Genomic DNA, 20197 nt, shown 5'->3' with positions numbered 1-20197 from the left:
CAATCCTGCTAGGTAAGCATCATTTCTTCCATGTTACTGCTGAGGAAACCAAGGCCCAGAGAGGTTACGTAAGTTGTTAAGGCCACACAGCCACCCAACCTACGTGGCGTGTGCTTCTGCCACCATGCCACGGCCCCTCTAGAGAGCAAGGGCTGAGGAATGGAGCAGAGACGGCCGGGAGAGGGTTAACTAGCATGTGAGGGAATCAAGCCCAGGGCAAGGAATTGCTGCAAATGGCTCAAATGAAAGGTGCCATAAGAATAAATATTATATGTGAACAATTTAACTATGTTGGGCTGAGCCTCGATGGGAGACGCACGAGAACTGATGCGTTCACGGCGAAGGGCTGGCTCCCTGCAGTCAGCTCTAGCTCCTCAGATCCACCTAAGAATAAACCCGTCCTGTCCTCTGGATTACACGGCTCAACAACGTCACTTTTTAGCCAGAATGAGGTCTTGGGATTGAGGCATATTTTCACTGTTGCTGATTGTCAGCAGTGATACAAAGTGTACCAAGGGGGGAGGGCGGGGGTGGCGCAGCTGTGACAATCACTTTCTCCATGGTGTCCACATCCAGACACAGTGAGCCAGCACATTTGAGCACACACACACATGCACACACACACATGCACACACACACATGCACACACACACATGCACACACACACACAGTCACACTGTGCAACATGAGCTAAGACTTGGAGATCAAACATACACACACACACTCACACCTACACTCACACCTACACTCACAAATACACATTCACGCACACTCATACCGACACTCACACCTACACTCACACACACACACACACACACACACTGTGCAACATGAGTGAAGACCTGGAGCTCAAACTACACACACACACAGATACAGTCACGCAGAAATTTAAAATGTAAGTCTATTATTTGAGAAAACACTGAGCTAAAATAATTCACGCGGGAAACCAGGCCGGGCGGTAGGGCAGTAAGCTCGTGAGATGTTTACAAACCCGTTTTCATGTTGTGCCCAAAACGAGTAAGTGGCCAAAGGACCTTAGGACCCTAAGGATATACAGAGATTATAGAAAGTGGTTTAGATATCAGATAGTTAAAATATTCTAAAAACATGTATTACACTCACAGTGTGGGGATTTCCTGCACACACATAGGAAGGACGCATAGTTACGTGTAGGTATCATGTATACGTTTACACGCACTTCATGTGCACACGTGCACACACAGACTGCAGCTGAGCACATGCATTTTAATAAGATGGTCGGTCTCATGGCAGTCGTTCCCTGTGGAAAATAGCCTCTGCTCTGGGAATTATGAGTAAGAAAGCCATGTCCCGTCACTGCAAATAACAGCATCGTGATACGTCGTTACACAACCTCGGGTAACACGCACCCGCGGCGTAATCTGGGCAACTGCTCCCAGAGGAGATGGGGAGAAGTTTGTGAATCCACAGCAATGAGGTCTCGGGTTAATAGATTAAAAAGAGACTCAGGATTTGTCCTCTTTAGGTTTCTCACTCTAATAGATTTTTTAAAGATTGGAAAAGAAAAAACTAATGAGACTGAAGATGGCCCTCTGCAGAAGGGCTTGAAACCCAGTCTTAAGGATTTGTAGGCAGGAGCCCTTTACCGAGACAGCAGGCAGAAGCGCGCTTACAACAGACTCGTTTTCTGTGTGAGATCCTCCTTCCACATCTCACACACGCCCACACACACGCCCACACTCACACAAACACACACTAACACCCCCACACTCACACACACACGCACTCACACCCACACACTCACATACTAACACACTCACACATACACATAGTCACACCCACCCACACACATGCTCACACAAACACACGTACACACACACACTCATACACGTCCACACACACTCACATACACACGCACGCACTCACACACACTAATACACACACACACTCACATACACACGCACTCACATACACACACTAATACACACACTCGCACACTAATACACATGCACACCCACACTCACACACCCACTCACACTAATACACACGCATGCACACACACACACACGCACGCACTCACACAAACACCCACACACACGCACACTCACAGACACACACACACACATGCACACACATACACAGACACGCACACACACTCACAGACTCACATGCACACACGTGCACACACACACACTCACACACACATGCACACACGCCCCTCCCCTGCCAGCCGCAGGTGCCGACCGCTGGACCAAAGACGTGGAGCAGCAAGGGTGACACAGAGCAAAGGAGATCCTCACCTTTCTGCTGCTCGAACGCGGACGGGGCGCTGAAGTCCATGCCCGCCCGCCTCGCCCTCACCATCGGGGCCGCGGCCGCGGCAGGGCCGAGAGAAGGCACCGTCTCCTCGGCACAGTCAGCGCCGCGTCAGACCCGGCGTCACCGCCAGGACCTCTGGCTGAGAATGAAACTGCACTGGAGCCGGGCTGTTGTCACGGTGAATGATGACCACAGGGAAATGCTGCTCCTGGGGCTCCTGCGGGGAGGCTCCTCTCGCGGCCTCGTTCCTCAGCTGAGCCTGGGAGTGAGGATCGTACCCCCCCCAAACAGACGGAAAAGCCCAGACCTTAAGCGCCAGTGCTCACGGGGGCCCCTGCCTTAGATCCGCACCAGGAGCAACTGGGGGTCACGGAGCGTCGGCAGCCGGGCTGTGGCTTTCAGCCAGAGGCTCTCCCGGGGTGAGTGAAGATCCGGGGGCGACGGAGCATGTGCGGAGCGGCCGGGGGGTTGCAGGCGGCTGTGCTCTGGGGGGGGGCAGCCGCATCGGGTCACATGAGCAGATGCTAGCTCCTGGGACAGGACTCGGATGCTGCTGCAGGAGGCCGCTGACCACGGGGCCCTGCTCACCTGCGTCCCCCCTTCGGCTCCTTCCAGTGACAGGAACGAGGCAGAGAAAGTGGCTTTGAGGGCTTCAAGGCTCGGGTGGCCACAGTGACACAATTAAAGCAGGCTGCAGCCCACCGGGGTGTTCAGTGAGGTACACGCGATGGCAAACCTGAAAATCACCGGTGTGGACGTCATCTGAGGAGCCGCTGAGACAATGGTAGTAAATTCACAGTCTAGACTTAAAAATCAGAGGTAAATCTATATACAGGGTGTCCCAAAAAATGTGTGCACACTGTAACAGCTGATAGCTGTTAACTAAAAATGAAGCGTATTTTAATAAACGCTGTCTTTATACTGATTCAAAGTGTGTGTATACATTTTGGGGGGACACCCTATATATTTATCTGGTGGGAATGTCTCTAATCTATTGTTAAAAAAAAAACAAGCTATATATTTTATTTGTTTACAGTTTATAAATCCAGCGACCACCCAGTGTGCATGTGAGAATGTTTATACGTGTTGTAGGAACACTGAGGAACATACAGAGACACACACTGGACTGTTAGCATTGGATCCCCCAGGGCATTGCAGTCAAAGCAGGAAATTTCTAAGTTGTCCTTCACCTACCTTCGTATTTTCAGGGTTATTATAACAAGTGTCTATTATTTTATATTTATAATGAAAAAGCTGATAAAATATGTTCAAAACAAACGAACAAAGTGCTACATTCAAGACAGTCACCTTTAGGGAGAAGTCACACAGTCATGCAACAGGTGCTCCCGGAAGCGGCGTTGATCACATGGTAACTGACTGTCTTCTTTTTAATGTAATTAAAAAGTGCTCACCATTTATCTTCCCCACACTGGCGCCTCCTCGCTACGGGCCCCTCTCACCTCACTGCTGCTCCCCCACCTGACCCGTGGACGGAGCTTCCATGAGACCAACACCGGTCGGGGGTGAAGAAGTTAAATATTATCACCCACGGGAAAGAGCCGCGGGCCACGCGGCAAAGGAGTCCTGCTGTGGTCTTGGCGTCAGGGGCTGCTGGACGACTTCTAGGGCTGGTCCTCTGCGGCCAGAGGGCCCTGCTCATAGGTAACGTGGGCCTTGTCTAAGCTGGGCCCTTACGCCGAGGAGCCACCGCCTTACAGAACTCCGCTCTCATCCGAAGTCCCGGAGGAACACTACTGGAAACTGACGCTGTCCCTTCAGACGCCCAGCTGTCTCTTTACACTCTACTCACCCTTTCATGAAGCAACGAAGTGAGCTCTGTCCCTGTGCAATGTGCTGTAGGCTGAACGTATAGTAAGTCATACTGTGCATATGTATCTGCGTATGTTTGTAGATGGATTATATCTATTGTCCATCCAGCCACCAATCGTCTGTCTATGGAAAGACACCTTTATATACGTAGTTTCCCTAAGACAATTTTTATATTGCGTTGGTCTTACGACTCCTACCTTTCAGCATTCATCTGTATTCGCTCGAACACACACACGAACATTTAGCGCCTACTATGTGCCGGGGACTTTAGAGCTGAAAATACAGCTCCTTTATAAAGATTTCTTTGAGCCCAGCCGGGCGTGGCTCAGCGGTTGAGCGTCTACCTAGGATCCAGGCGATCGGGGTTCGATTCCTGGTCAGGGCACATGCCTGGGTTGTGGGTTCGAGCAATGACTCTCATCATTGATGCTTCTATCTCTCTCTCTCCCTCTCCCTTCCTCTCTCTGAAATCAGTAAAGATATATTTAAAAAATAAAAAATAATAATAAAATTTAAAAAAATCCTCACCCAAGGATATTTTTTCCATTGATTTTTTTAGAGAGACTGGAAGGAAGAGAGAGAGACAGACAGGGAAACACCGATGTGAGGGACACGTCGATTGGTTGCCTCCGGCACGTGCGCAGCTGGGCCGACGGGATCGAGCCTGCAACCAGGTTCGTACCCTTGACCGGGAATCAAACCTGGGACCCTTCGGTCTTATGGCCAACACTCCAGCCACTGAGCCGAATGGTCAGGGCACTCACATGACAATTTAATGAGCACTAACTATGTCTCAGGAGATGGTCTTCCTGCTGGGGCCAAGCAGGAGACAAAATAGGGAGGTGGTTCCCACCCACTGAGGCTCAAAGTTTGGGGGTGAGTTAGGAGGCCCCCTTCTGTGGTTCCCTGGCAGCTGAGTCCTCGGCTGTCACTCTTGGTCACCAGAGGCTGAGGAACTGTCTCAGGATGACCAAGTCCCGTGAGAATGCACCCCTGGCACCCAGAGAGCTCTTCCTCCCGCCCCACCCCGTCCTGCCGAGCCTGGCTCTCTGGCGGGCGGGCTGCTAGCCTCCCCAGGCCAGACGGAAATGCAAAGGGTCTTCCCACCTCTCCTCCCAGGGAGATGCATTCGGGCTGGTGCTGGCCTCTGGGGTGGCCGTCAGCATGGCTGTCCACACAGAATAACTTGGCCCTTGGTCAGAGAAAGACAAACAGCGTATGATCTCACTTATATGTGGAACCTAATGAGCAAAATAAACTGGCGAACAAATGGAACCAGAGGAATGGATGCACGGAGGAGGCTGACGGCTGTCAGGGGGAGGGGCTGAGGGGGACTGGATGGAAGGAGGTGAAGGGATTCGCTAAAAAACATATACACGTAACAGACACAGAAACTGCGTGGTGATGGGCCCGGGGAAAGGGGAGTGCAGGTGGGGGGAGGTGGGCAAAGGAGGGGAAATGGGGTTGGGAAGACACTTTGCTTGGGGCGATGGGTGCCCAATGCAGCATGCAGATGATATTTTATTGAGTTGTACACTTGAAACGGTACCCCCCAAAATTCAATAAAAACAAGTGACAAAAAATAGAATTAAAAAAGGAAATTATGTGACAGATATCAAATATTTACATGAAAAAAGAACACAAAATATTTCAGTATTTTGTATATTTATCTCATGTTAAAATGATATTTTAGCCCAGCCAGGTGTGGCTCAGCGGTTGAGCGTCGACCTAGGATCCAGGCGATCGGGGTTCGATTCCCAGTCAGGGCACATGCCCGGGTTGTGGGCTCGATCAATGACTCTCCCATCATTGATATTTCTATCTCTCTCCCTCTCCTTTCCCCTCTCTGAAATCAATAAAGATATATATTTTTTTTAAATGATATTTTAGGTATGTTGAGTTAAATAAAATATATCATCAAAATTTTTAAAAGAATAATTTAGCCTTTATTTGTAAAATCTCAAGTTGGTCTACCTGAAACTTTTTGTTTCTCCAAGTTGTACAAATTGTTTCATTTTTGATTCCACCTCAGCTGGAAACCTTGGGGATTAACAGCCAGTGTCTCTGGACTGTGGCCACTTCCTCAGCAGCCCCGTGGATCTGGGCAAACAGCAGGTAAAACAGCCCACGACCCCAGCCCACGCTGCTTTTAAATGTCTGTGTGGACAGGGAGCCTGCTGAACACCTCAAAAGTGTTTTTAAAAAGTTCTAACTTTGGCCACATCCCCTTTCCTTCTATTTTTGACTCATGAACGATCGGCCAAGTTCAACGCAGTCCCGCGGTCTGAAGGGAGGCCTGGCTCCAGGACCCTCCCTCCCCGTCGCTTCCTGGCGGGCGGGAGTGTTTAAACGATAGTTTTCTTTGCATTAATTTTTCTGAGAGGAAATCCTTGTGAGGAGTCCGGTTGAACTTGGCTCTCCAAAGTTTCTTGTACAGTCAGGAAAACAAAATTTGAGGTTACTAAGCAAGTGAATGGAAGAGAAGCCGTGGCCGTTTGCCTAGAATCGTGGCTCATGAGGCCGAGTCTCACTCCGCAGACTCGCTCTGTTTTGTGATGACAGACAGCACCCTAAATAGGCACAAGGGGACAGGAGGAGGTCGGGGTGCTACTGAACCCGGGACACTGTACCCCTAACAGGCACAAGGGGACAGGAGGAGGTTGGGGTGCTACTGAACCCGGGACACTGTACCCCTAACAGGCACAAGGGGACAGGAGGAGGTCGGGGTGCTACTGAACCCGGGACACTGTGCCCCTAACAGGCACAAGGGCACAGGAGGAGGTCAGGGTGCTACTGAACCCGGGACACTGTACCCCTAACAGGCACAAGGGCACAGGAGGAGGTCGGGGTGCTACTGAACCCGGGACACTTACCCCTAACAGGCACAAGGGGACAGGAGGAGGTCGGGGTGCTACTGAACCCGGGACACTTACCCCTAACAGGCACAAGGGGACAGGAGGAGGTCGGGGTGCTACTGAGCCGGGGCCAGTCACCAGCTGAGGAAAGAACACTGTGCGAGACTCTGGCACACGGGGCCCGGATGTGGTCACTGTGGCTGAAGTGCTCCCTCCATGTGGACAAGCACATGTGTCCCTGGGGGGGGCCTTCAGGTCCAGGTTCTAATTCTGCAGATTGGAGCAGGGCTCAGAGAAGCTGGATTTCTAGCAAGTTCCTCCATGAAGCTGGTTGTCTGTCCATCTTTGGCATAGCAAGGGGCCAGGATATTTTTCAAATAATAAGTAAAATATACACATATGGGGTTTTTACACAGAGGCTCCCCACTGAGCAGTGAGAACCTAGCAATATAACCGAAGCCCCGCGGGGCCTCAGAAGGGTGACAGCAGTGAGCCAGAGGCGGGGCTGGTTAGTGACGGCAGCTGTCACCACCTGGACTCTCTGTGCTGTTTGCAGGGTAAGGGGGGGCTCTGGCTCGATGTTGTTAGGGTCCCATGGCTTGAGCTTCTCTCATAGCTCTGCCCTGCTCTAGTCTGTGCACCTGGGCAAATGATCAGCCCCTGTAAGTATTTCTCCTGTACGTGCCTTGGAGATAGAAATGGTTCCCACCTGGAGAGGCTGCTGTGAGGAGGAGCTGATGAAAAAGCTGAGGGTGTGCCGAAGCCACCGCCTCCTGGCCGCCTCCTGGCCGCCTCCTGGCCGCCTCCTGGCCGCCTCCTGGCCGCCTCCAGCTGGAGGCTAGGAGTCCAGGAATCCCTGAGGTACTCTGGTAGCCTGAAATTGGCAAGGTGGGAAATTTAAGAGTATTTACAGAACCCACGGTCGAAGGTGTGTCCGTGTTCTGTGGACTCCAGGATGGAAGCTGTGGCTGTGCTCTGCAGGTCCGTGTTGGAGGGCATGGCCGTGATCTGATTCTCTGATTGAAGGTGTGGCCCTGTTCTGCTGAGTCCACAGTGGAAGGAGTGGGTGTGTGTTCTTCCAGTTCCACGATGGAAGACATGGCCATGTTCTGTTGAGTCCACGAAGGAAGGGGTGGCTGTGTTCTGCTGAATCTATAATGCAAGGTGTGGCTCCTCTCTGCTGAGTCCATGATGGAAGGGGTGGCTGTGCTCTGCTGAGTCCGTGATCGACGGGGTGGCTCTGTTCTGAGGCTCCCAGGATCACTCACTCACTTACGCCTTCAGTTCTCCAAGCAGCTCCTGAACGTGCTTTGGGAACTTTCCAAGCTCATGGCTCCAACAGCTTGACCCCCCCACAAGCAACCCCGAAGTCGACGCTGCACAATCTCAGGGTGACCCCAGGATGTTCAAGCCTCTCCAGGTTTGTCCAGTGGTAAGTGGGCCTGGATCAGAGCAGGTGGGAACAGAACATACATGAGGGCCATGGAGCAGGTTGGGACCGTCTCACCTTTTACACTTTTGTCTAAATAACTGCAGCTGATAAATTAACTGGAACACGGCGGCTGCCCCAGCAGGTAGGGAGCTGATGCCCTCTGGGGCTTGTGCGGACAACCTGGTTTTGAATGTAAGGGGCTTTAGACTGAGCCTAGCCATCGGTGTGGACACCCTCAGCCTTTCTCTCCTGCCCTCTAAGTCTCCCCATTTCCTCCCGGGACTGGGCTCCCCTCACCCCTCCTACTGGAAAGAAAGAAGGGTCATCTCCGGGGAGGCCGGGCCCCACACCTGCCCCTGTGCCGCTCAGAGGCTTTCCCCAGAGAGGAGGTTCGCACAGCCGTGCGGAGCACGCGGGGTTCACCCCAGCCTCGCCCCTGACGCTGTGAGAGCCACGCCTACCTGCTCCTCTGAAACCTGAAGGACGCCCGTGTCCTCAGAAGGCCTTGGAGGGAGTTAGGGTCACCTCTGTCCAGCTCTAGTCAAGGCTCCTCACCGCAGTTCCTACGCACGTCCACTGTCGCTGTTTCCACCCACTGTTCCACCTCCTCCTGCTCCTCAAGATCCTGCTCCCTGGGAGCCCACAGAGGTGCTCACGCCTTTCATCCCCAAAACAAAACCAAGCGAAGCCCGACCGTGCGGCCTCCCCGCGGGGATCCCCTCCTTCCCCAGGCTGCGCTCTGCTGGGTCCTTCCTGGCCACCGGGGCCTTCGGCGGGATTTCAGCTCCACGGCCGGCGCCGCTGTGCACGCCCTCCGCCAGCCGGACAGATAGCCGGACAGACAGACACACAGACACTGGTTCCGATGGGCCTGAGGACCCAGGCCAGACGGACAGATAGCCGGACAGACAGACACAGGTTCCGATGGGCCTGAGGACCCACTCCCCCTCGGCCCGCTCGGGTTTCAGCGGCTGGGGGAGTCGATCCTGACACCTGCTGTGAAAGCCTCGCAGGCTGAAGCGCTGCCCACAAGCCTCGGGCTCCACCCGCCGGCCTCGGGCGCTGTCCTGGGCCAACAGCGGGGCCTCGGCGTTTAGCCTGGGCAGTCGGTGGGGAAACAAAGGTCGGGTTGAGGCCGTAAGGCTGGGACTCAAGTTCTCCTTCTGCTCCACACACGGCAGGTCGCGGCCAGCGCCTGCTTGAGGGCACTGCCCGCCGGCCACTCAGGCCCGTCGCCGTTTCCTTCCTTGGGACGGCACCCGCCGGGCAGGTCGGCTCTGGCTCCCCCGGGCAGGACGCGGCTGTGCGTCTGGACCTGGAAGCCGGGGGTTGCTCAGCCCAGCAGTTTAGGAAGGACTGTCTCCTGAAGGAAGGCGAAGGGACCCCGCTCTGACCCCTTAAGCCGAGAATCGGAACCGGCCGGACCCTGTTCAGCTGGGGCGTCTGGCATTTCCCCGCTGCCACCTGCCCCCCCCCCCCCAGCTCCGTCTCCGATCTTGTTTTCGTCTCAGGAATCTTAACCTCTGACTTCCTCCTGCCCTACGTCTTGAGAAAAATTCCCCACATTCGGAGAATCATAAACCACACTCGAACAGAGCGACCTTAACCGCGCATTTTACGCAGAGCCCCCGAGGGCGGTTGCTCAGCCGGCGCTCACAGGGCGCGCGGGGCGCTGGGCGCTGCGTGGGGCTGAGGCGGCCGTCCCGCCGCAGGGACACAAGTCAGCGATGGGGTTTGGGGGTTTCCTTTGCACGCCGTCCAAAAGGACGTTTTCGCGTGTGGTTGTGCCAGACGGCAGCTTCGAAATGCCAAGTGGTAGTGGCAACCCCTTTTCTGATTGCGTAATTTTTTTGTAAGACACGATGTTTAAAGATCTATTTTCTCTTCCCCTGAAAATGGTGTTGGAGCAAACAGATTTATAGTAAGCCGGTGAAGCAGAAAATTGGAATTTTAATGAAACCGCCACGCATCCCATTTGGTCTGCCTGGTGACAGCTCGCCTGGCGGGTCCCTGCGGGGCCGTCTCTCTGGTGCCACGTTGACCGGCCCGCGTGTTTCTCAGGGAGGCGACGCCTGGATCCTTCCCCCGCCCATTTGTCCTTTTTGTGAGATTTGCTCTGGGCGTTTTTCTACACCTGCCTTCAAGTCTAGCGCGATGGAAAATTTCACCCACCGGCAGGATGCAAGCTTGCAGAGCTCATACTCCGACATCTGCCTCCTCTGGCCCTCAAGGGGAGAAATTCGACTGAAATTCAAACTGAGACGTGGGAAAGTAGAGACCTCAGCCTGCAGCCTGCAGCCTGCACCCCGGGCACGGCTCGGCCTGGGAGACACAAGGACCGCCCCAGGGCCAGTCTGGCCTAGTCGCTGGGTCTCGGTCAGACAACAGGCTAAGAGCTTCCCTTCATCCAGTTAAACTCACAAACAAACTCAATTCCTACCTGGAGAGGAACATAGTTGCCATTTTATTACAATATTCTCTTTGCTATAATTCAAGACACAAAGAGCATTTGAAAAGGTTTTGGGTATTTGATAAGCTCACAGATGAGAGAAACGATTTCAGTACCAGGTTACCAATAACATAGGGTGTCCCTCAAAAATGTGTCCACAGTTCAACAGCCGCTAACTCACTTAATTTTCACTCCTTTTCAGGTTTAACTGATTTGAAGTAGTGGGTGAAGCCAGACTAAGCTTTGAACAAAGGAAATTTATCCTAAAGTGCCAGGAGACTTTTTTATAGGGACACATGAAAGATAAAGTTTATGGTACAAACTGGCAATGGGTGATGAACTGAGGGTGCAAAATACCAAACAAAATGATTCTTCTTTTTTCTTGCCTGAGGATATTTTTTTCATTACTTTTCAGAGAGTGGAAGGTAGAGAGAGAGAGAAAAACATCTATGTGAGGGAGACACACCCATTGTTGCCTCCTGCATGCACCCCAACCGGGGCTGGGGATTGAGCCTGCAACCAAGGTACATGCCCTTGGCTGGAATCGAACCCAGGGTCCTTCAGTCCGAGGGCTGACGCCCTAACCACTGAGCCAAACCAGCCAGGGCTGAAATGATCCCTGATGTTGGCAATTCCATTGCTTCCCATGATCAGCAGGGCCTGGATCGGAACAGCGTGAAAATAGGCGTTGACCAAAAAAAAAAAAGAAAAAAATTCATTTCTGTAGATTCTTTTAAATTTTGAAAATGAACTGTATGCTAATAAACACTGACTTTATAATCATTCAAAGTGTGTCTACATTTTTGGGGGACACCCTGTATCTGATGGGAGCGGGAGGTGGCGATGGTGACGTCTGAGTCCCCCTGTGGCAGTGGCGGCCTTCACGAGAGGGAACCAGCCTGCGTAAGGGCTCAACAATTCTGCCCGCGGGGGACAGACTCCTGTGGATTAAATTCCGCGCTGACCACGCACAAATAGGGATCCAAACTAGGGCCCTCAAGCTTCTCTCCTGGTGAAGACGCAGTCAGCTGAGTAGAATGTGTCAGAGCGCATCCACAGACCGCCCATCACAAAGTACGTTTGGACACTTACTGAGAGCCCGGCCCAATGTTTGGTGCCAGGACAATATTTACGATCGCAACATGCTTCACTAATGAGCAGCCGGGTCTCAGACCTGCTGCACCCCTCAGCCCCAGTAATCAGAAAAGAGAAGTATTTTTTCCTTTTAAAAAATCCAATTTCCTGTGCACGAATCTGTCTCTGGCGCCCCCGTCCACCTTTTGTCTCCTGATGTCCCATTTTCCTTTCCCGCTGGCTCATGATTCTCACACCCTGACCTCCCTGGACCACTTTCCAGAACAGGCCCTGCGTGCTCAGCACCTTCCCGGCTCCTGTTCAGTTCTATTTACCCTCCAAGGCCAGTGCCTGTGGGTCAGGTGTTGGTGCTCAGCTGCACTAAGACCCGGCTCTGCGGATACGACACAGCCGGCGTCCTCTCTGGGCATCAGAGGTTTACGGTAGAAGGCATGCAGGGGACACCCAGGCCGGCACTGACTTTACAGGGAGGAAGCCAGGGCCACAGAGCCGTGCCGTCCCGGCCAGCGCCCCCTCCTCTGCAACCCCGAGAGCCGGGCAACATGAGGCAGGAGTCGCGTGTCACACCTTTCAACACGCCTATCTGTCCACCACTGGGTGCCATCAGCCTTAAAGGCTGGGTTGCTCCGTTTGGCCCCTCAGGGTGTTCTCCGAAGGAGCCAACCCAGCGTCTCGTCTCCCCTGCCGCCCACCTGCCTTCATCTCCACGGTCCCACGTGCGTCCTGCCTCCCGCATTTCACTCAGCGCTCACGTGGATGAAATTCATTCATAATTATGGGTAATTTGCTTGAAGGGTTTCCCGGGGGGAGGATGTCGTGCTAAGTAGACACTTTATGTGTATTTTTCATTTAATTTTCACACGAGCCCCAGGAGAACGGTAGCAGGAATCGCTCCACGTACAGAGGAGGAAATCCAGGCCTGGGGAGGTGAAGTTATCTGCCCGAGGTCCAGGAGCTAGACTCTGAACAGAGGCCGTCAAGTCCAGGCCTAAGCACTGAGTCTGACTGTTCATGAACCAGCCAAACACTCTGAGCATCGACTCTGCGCATGCAGGACAATCCGCCAGGCTCGGCTATGAGCCAGCCTCCAGCCGAGACAAGGTGCCTGGCCATTCACACCCCAGGACGAGCATCGTAGAATAATAGCCGGGAACAGGCCAGGGTGAGGGGTCATAATCTTTTTATTTTGGTGCAGGACTCCTTTGACCATCTGGTAAAAGTTATGAACTTTCGATCAGGATAAATGCCTAAAATAAAAAGGGCAGAATTGCAAAGGAAACCAATTATGTAGCAACATACTAACAAAAGTTTTAAAGTGTTGCAACATTGTATCATACGAGCTCCTGTATTAACAGGTCACACAGCGAGATGGAGCGGTGTCCCTGGCAACCGGGGAGGTGGGGCTGAGCACACACAGCTTCTTAACGTATCCACAAGGAATATATGAAAATGTCTCGGATTCCTGCTGGTGACAAAGTCACATCACATCTCATGACGCTGTGATTTGAAGAGGAAAATGCTACATTCGGTTACAGGTTAGTGAAAATGAAGAGGTAATTTCTCCCGTTTAAGTTTTATGGGTCCCCTGAACTCTGTCTGTAAACACCTTGGGGGTGTCTGTGGACCTCAAGTTTTAGAACCTTATGTGGTTTAAAGCAACAATTGCTGTGGTCTGGGGACCCCAGGGAGTCGATGTTATTATTTTTTTTTACACATTTTTCTTTGATTTTTAGTTGTGGAAAAAAAACACAACCTAAAATTTACCATTTAAGTGAACAGTTCACGTTGCTGTGCCACAGACCTGCAGACCGTCTTCATCTTACAAACCGGAACCTGCCCGTTACACACTCACCGCCACCTCCCCGTCCCCCGGCCCTTGGCTACCACCGTCTCCTGTCGCGTCTGTGAGTCCGTCTGCTTTAGAGCCTCACAGGAGTGGGTGAAGCTGTGCTTGTCTTTCTGTGACTGGCCATTTCGCTTAGCACAGTGCCCTTCCGAGCGCATCCCCGTGGGGCAGGTGCCAGGAGGGGCAGATATCACGAAGCCATTTCACCGTCAGGCCGAGGCAGCGAGGGGCTGCTGAACGATGCGCGGTCCACTCCAGGCTCCACGCAGGCCCCCTTTACGGCACCCGCAGGCCTAAGCAAGCAGCCGCAACCGCGTGGTAATGGGAAACGTCCCTGAAACGATCGGGCCGTAAGGCTTCATGAAGGTCGCCATTCTGAGCTCCGGCGACACGGAGGGAAGAGCTGTGGGTCCCCCGGGGCAGGAGCGGGAGGAAACTGAGTGGCTGTAGCCAAACCACTTCTCGTCCACCCACGGTCTCAGTCCCAGGGAACAAACTGTGCGTTTCCACGGCTGTGCACGCCCGTGCCCGGGACCTGTCACTGCTCACGAACCAGGCGAAACCCCGATCCCAAAGACGCTGTTCTGAAAGACTGAGCAGCCTGTTTCCCCAACGTTTCTGTGTGACAAAGCGATGGTCAAACCGAGTTCTGAACATCCAGAAGTGAATTTGGATGGTTTTCACTAACTGTGAGCAGGCGTGTTTCATTTTAAGAGCGAGGTGTCTGTTACAGTGCTTCACTCTTCGCACTGGGCCGGCAAGAGCAACGCCTGCAGCTACAGCGGGGAATGAGAATCATGTCGCTGCGAGGGGGAGCCTTCGGCAGGACCCTCCCTCTGAATGAACTCGGCGGTTTGCAGTTATTGACACGACTCTAATTCGCCGTCTGGTGCGCGGAGCCGCCTGTTGCAATTGCTTTTCCAAGGAGAAACACTGGCGTTTTGGGACCACAAGCAACATATGGTGTCAAGATGTGCTTTTTAATTTGAATTTCCCTTGTGAGTACTGACGCTGAGCACTTTTTCATTTGTTTATTCATCATTTAAAAAAAAATTCTCACCCGAGGATATTTTTTCCACTGCTTTTTGGAGAGAGTGGAAGGGAGGGAGCAAGGGGTGGGGAGAGAGAGAGAAACATGGATGTGAGAGAGACACATCCGTTGGTCGCCTCCCGCATGAGACCCGACTGGGGCTGGGGATCGGTCCTGCAACCCAGGTACATGCCCTTGTCTGGGCTCGAACCCTAGACCCTTCAGGGCTCAGGCTGATGCTCTAATCACTGAGCCAAACCGGCCAGGGCTGTTTATTTATCATGTTGATTTACTCTTTTGTGAAGTGCCTGCCCCAAATTCCTGCCCAAAATAAAAAATTGTGTTCTCTTTTTCTTATCAGCCCACAGAATTAAAAAACATATATTCTAGGTATAAATCCTTTGTTGGGGGGCGTGTGTGGTGCGCGAGTGTGTGTGTGCAAGTCCAAGGTTTGCTTTCGCCATTCTCTTAAGGGTGTCATTTGTGGAATCGAATTTCTCAATTTAATTATATTCAGTGTATCGGTGTTTCCTCGTGTCCTGTCTTAGACGCTGTGACCAGCCTGAGGCCCTAAACGTAGTTCCTGCGTTTCTACTTTTCGCCCTCAGGCATGTGGTCCGTCACGAATTCATTCTTGTGTGTGGCGTGGGGTAAGGCCCGAGGCTCTTGTTTTCCGTTCGAGCCGGCGCCGGTCATTGGAAAGACCGTCCCTCTCCCACCGAACGGTCTTGGTGTCTTTGTCATAAGTCAAGTGACTGGTCACTGGGGTGAGGATCTGCTCCCGACTCTCTCCTGCCCACAGTTCCCGCCTGTCCTGCTCCAGCCCCACACTGCCTCCATTGCTCTGGCTTTGGGCCCCGGTTTTATTTTTCCTCTAAGGCTGCCTTAGTTTCTCCGGGCCCTTTGTATTTCCATGTAAGTTTTACAAATAGCTCGTCAATTGCCACCAAGAAAAAAAGCTGCTGGGCCCGGCCGGGCGTGGCTCAGCAGTTGAGCATCGACCTAGGATCCAGGCGATCAGGGTTCGATTCCCGGTCAGGGCACATGCCCGGGTTGCGGGCTGCAGCCGATCAATGGTTCTCTCATCATGGATGTTTCTGTCTCTCTCTCTCCCTCTCCTTTCCTCTCTCTGAAATCAATAAAGAATGTTTAAAAAAAAAAAAAAAGCTGCTGGGATTTTTACTGGGATCGCCTTACTCTGCAGGTGGATGGGGAGAGAGTTGCTATATAAATAACGTGACAAGTCTGAGCTTGACGTCCACGGTGTGTTCCTTTGTCCCTCCAGGTCTCCTTGCACTTCTCCCGGCGATTTTCCATCATTTCAGTGGTGAGGTCGTGCACACCTTCACTAGATGTTTTCCACGTAGGTGATGTCCTTGGTGATTTAAAATTTTTACTACATAATCGTTTGCTTCTTTTTAAAAAATAGACTTTCTTCCTTGTTGAAATTCTACAGCTTTTCTCCTATTTGACTAACATTTCCCAGGTTTTCTCGAACATATTAATCTTGGATATTTCAAACTCCCCGTTACTATCAATATCTGAATCGCCTGTAAATGTTTTTCTATGAAACATTTTTCACTTGGATTTCAGTCGTGGGGTCCGTTTTCATTTTTATTACGTTTTTGCGTGCCGTGTAATTTTTGGTTAAATGCCAGATGTTGTAACTGAAAATTAGAGACTTTAGCTGACGCTCCCTCCTTCCAAGCTTGTTTCCGTCTGGTAGGCAGGTCGTCGAGATCCCTGTGAAAACCTGGTTATGTTTTTTTGGCTACTCTCTTTCAGTTTTTGCTCTTCCTATGGGCTGGGCCTCACCCCTAGAGCGTGGCTCTTACTCTCCATGACCCTTCTGAAGCCTCAGTTCAAAACCTGGGCTATTACTGAGCCACCGCCCCCTTCGTAAGAGCGTTTCGTGACCCCCGCCTCCCGCATGCTGCTGGGATCCCCGGTCGGCCCCCGGCTCCCAGCTGCCACCTGCCTTTCTCCACCTGAGCCCAGGAGCTCGGCGTAGGGAACGCGTGTGCAGAACCCAGCCCCCTTCTCTGCTGTTCCCCTTTCTCCCGGACTTTGCTCCCTGAGCAGCTAACTCCAAACTGCTCCAACTCTGACTTCTGCCTCTTGAGCCAGTAAGGCAGTTTTACATGCCCATGTTCTGCAGTTTGTGGACGTCTTCAGGAAACTACCGGGGGTGAACGTGGAACTCACTCCAGGTCCTGCCTGTGTTTCTTGTCTCCAATGTCTTCGGGCCGTTGCTTTACGTATCCTGTCCAGTGGTTATAGTCATGTTTGAAACCAGAGTTACCATGATGGGAGCTATTCTCCTGGCTGACAGTGCAGCGACGCTTTTGTGGGAAAATAAAGCATAAGTTGCCCCAAATCCCTTCTCTCAGGTGGCATCAACCCGTCCAAGCTCTGAGGTCGTGTGGGGTGAAGGCAGAAATATGCAAAGGTCGGTTGCTGTTCTCTGGGTGTGACCTGCGCTGGCAGAGGGGGCAGAGGTGGTCATGGGGACCTTCCCTCTGAAACATTACGGAAACTATCCTCAGAGGATCGTCCCTGATGATGTAATGAGTCGAACTCATGCTGCTTCGTATTAATTTTCAAAGGAAAAAAAGATGAAACCACATATGGCTCCAGAGCTTTCTTCTAAAAATGATTTTTAAAAAATAGGTTGTCACACCCTGGCCGGGTGGCTCAGTTGACTGGAGTGGGGTCCCGTATACAAAAAAGTAGGGGGGTTGATCCCTGGTTGAGGCGTGTATGGGAGGCAACCGGTCCGTGTTTCTCTCTCATCGATGTTTCTCTCTAATAAAACATATCCTCAGCTGAGGATTTAAAAAAACAGGTTGTCACGAGTTTAGTTGGACAGGTCTGCAGTGCTCCACCTGGGTCACAGGGAACAGCGTATGGAACCGTAACTGTCCTGGAACTTGGAGATGAGTAATTTAAAACAAGGAATCTTCAACACTCAGCAGTCTGGCAAGGACGTTCATCCAAGCCAGGCAGGGAGGCTGAGGGGGAAGGCAAGTGAATCCTTGAGGAGGGTGGTTTCTGAGGCCTGGAGGAGCACTGATGAGCGAGTCAGAGGCGACAGGAGAGTCATCCCAGGAGGAGCCAGCCCTCCTCTGTCTCCGTCCCTCCCGCCCAGGGGCTCCCCGGCCCCCAGGGCCTGCGTGTTGCTCGGGGGCTCACGGCTCTGCGCCCGGGCCTGTCATTAGCCAGGGGACCTGGCCTGGGTGCGAGGAGCTCACGAGCTGGAGCTGCCATTTGCTGGACCGTGACCTTCACCGAGTTACTTAGTGGATCGTTAAGAAGCTTTTGGTTGTAAGTAACAGGAAACCAAGCTTCAAAGGCTCCAACGAGAAGCATGATTTATTATGTCACATGAAGACGTCAAAGGTTGTTTAATCGCTGGCCTGATGACGTCGCCGAGAGCCCAGCTTCCTTCCATCTCCCCGCTCGGCCACCTTCACCACGTCAGCAATGTCTTCAGCTGCGTTTCTCAATTCCCTGAGTCACTCAGACACGACATCTGATGGAAGAAATAGCAAATCTCCTTCCCAGGTACATCTTTTTATTAGCTTGGAATCCTTTCCCGGAAGCCCCCAGCAGGCCTCACCTTACGAGTTACTGAACATAACCTGGCCGCTTGCTCCTGCCTAAGCCAATCCCCAGCGAGGAGAGTGTAGCTCCTGTGGTCAGCTTCCCAAATCTGAGCCCAGTCAGAGCCACCTGGGGAGGGGTGGACACCTGAATGAAGCTGACTTCTGCCCACAGGAGGGAGGGCGGGTCCTGGGTGGACAACCACTGGGGTCTGCTGCACTTGGACTTGCTGGGCCTCGTTTGCTTTATCTGCACAAAGGGGGAACCACAGTACTGGCTTATAGGGTCGCTATAAGGATTAAATGCAACAATTCGTGCATTACTCCTCCAAAAATTCCTCCGAGAGTTGTCTTTAAAATCTCTGAGCATCTCCTAGGCACATGCTGACAGATAGCAAGTCCTCCCGCCCAGCGGGTGGCGTGGCCCCTCTTCGTCTATTGACTTCTGCTCCCCTGAGAACACCTCCTAGCTACCATCTGTGCTGTCTTGGTGTCATTTGCTACAATAGTTTTTCTAATACAAACATCAAAAACGTACCCTTGCATTATCTGCATTCGTTCATTCACCTGTCAACAGATATTCTGTTGCTGGCATCTCATTTTACAGACAATAAGACTGAGGTCTGGAGAAGCTGAACATGATGTTTGAAGCGACAGAGCTGGTAAGGGGCCAGTCAGAAGGTGCTTATGTCCACCTCACGGCACCACCGGCTTTCCTGACGGCGTCCTCGGGGTTCCCTCCCCCAGGCTCAGCCCACTGAGAGGGTGCCCGGGGCAGCTGCAGGGCGTCCGTCCCACCTGAGGCTGAAGGAGCCGGCGGCTTCCAGGGGGCCCGCCCTGGGCATCTCGGCGCCGGGACCTGGGGTAGTTCCGCTCGGCTCCAGCAGGTGGCAGGCTGGCACCGCCCGCAGGGCTCGCTGCCTCGACGGGAGGAGGACACTGGACCGGCGGGAATGACTTTCTAGCCCGTGGCAGGAATCAGACTCGGCACTTTCTGGTCCCGCTTTGCAGGAAGGCCGCCGACGCCTGCCAGCTGCCCTCGCCCACCAAGCGAGAGAGAAATAAACGGCAGGTAAAGTCACCCTTTTAGCGCTGGAAAGGGCTCGCGTGTATTTTACACTCATTCCCCCAAGGCAGTGCTGTGGGTTAGGAGCTGTCCCCCGGCGCCGTCCATGCTAGTGTTTCATTCGTGCGATCGCCACGGCCCCCTGAGCGCGGGCACGAGTCAGGATCCGCGGGCACCGCCGCAGGTGCAGGGCCCGCTGCGCGGTGGCCGCTCAGCCAGGGGTCGCTGAGCGCCTTGGGGAAGGACGTGGCAGAGGTGACCCGGGTCTTGGTCCGTCATCTGCTCTCCGAGCCTCGGTTTCCCCACCGGTGACACCACAGTGACGGTGATGCCTGAACTCGCGAGCTGCGAGGACGGGAGGCGGACGAGCAGGACTCGGGAAGGCACCCGTGGGAGCAGCTGCTATTCCAGGTCACCCTCCGGGGGCATCTCCCCTCCAGCTGGCATCTCCTGCCCTCAGCTCAAGCCCCTGTGCTGTCACCTCTCATGGGGTCACTGACCTGACCTGCTAGCTGTCTGTCCTGTTTCCAAAGGTGTTGCTCAAGGAGGTCCTTCCATAGCTGGACAAGCTGCGGTCTGCTTGTCCTCACCCCCCACCCCCACCCCGGCCTCGGCCCCCATGCTCCCCTTGCCAAGCCTGGCACGAAGCTGTGTGCCATCTGCAGGTTCGCGCCCGGAACCCAGGGTGCCCGGC

General features: G+C 53.1%; 1 protein-coding gene across 1 annotated transcript in view; it reads right to left on the bottom strand.

Annotated features, from left to right (window-relative positions):
- ANKRD55 (ankyrin repeat domain 55) overlaps window positions 1-2441 on the bottom strand; it is a 51542-nt gene extending 49101 nt beyond the window's left edge. The window contains exon 1 of the mRNA XM_087815038.1: window positions 2280-2441. Within this exon, the coding sequence (XP_087671164.1) occupies window positions 2280-2343 (64 nt within the window). The 5' untranslated portion in view covers window positions 2344-2441. The remainder of the gene's footprint in view (window positions 1-2279) is intronic.
- Window positions 2442-20197: the final 17756 nt, after the last annotated feature.

This window comes from Miniopterus natalensis, chromosome 3, assembly GCF_054644295.1.
Source record: "Miniopterus natalensis isolate mMinNat1 chromosome 3, mMinNat1.hap1, whole genome shotgun sequence".
Classification (NCBI taxonomy): Eukaryota; Metazoa; Chordata; class Mammalia; order Chiroptera; family Miniopteridae; genus Miniopterus; species Miniopterus natalensis.
This window is presented reverse-complemented; position numbering and strand designations above follow the sequence as displayed.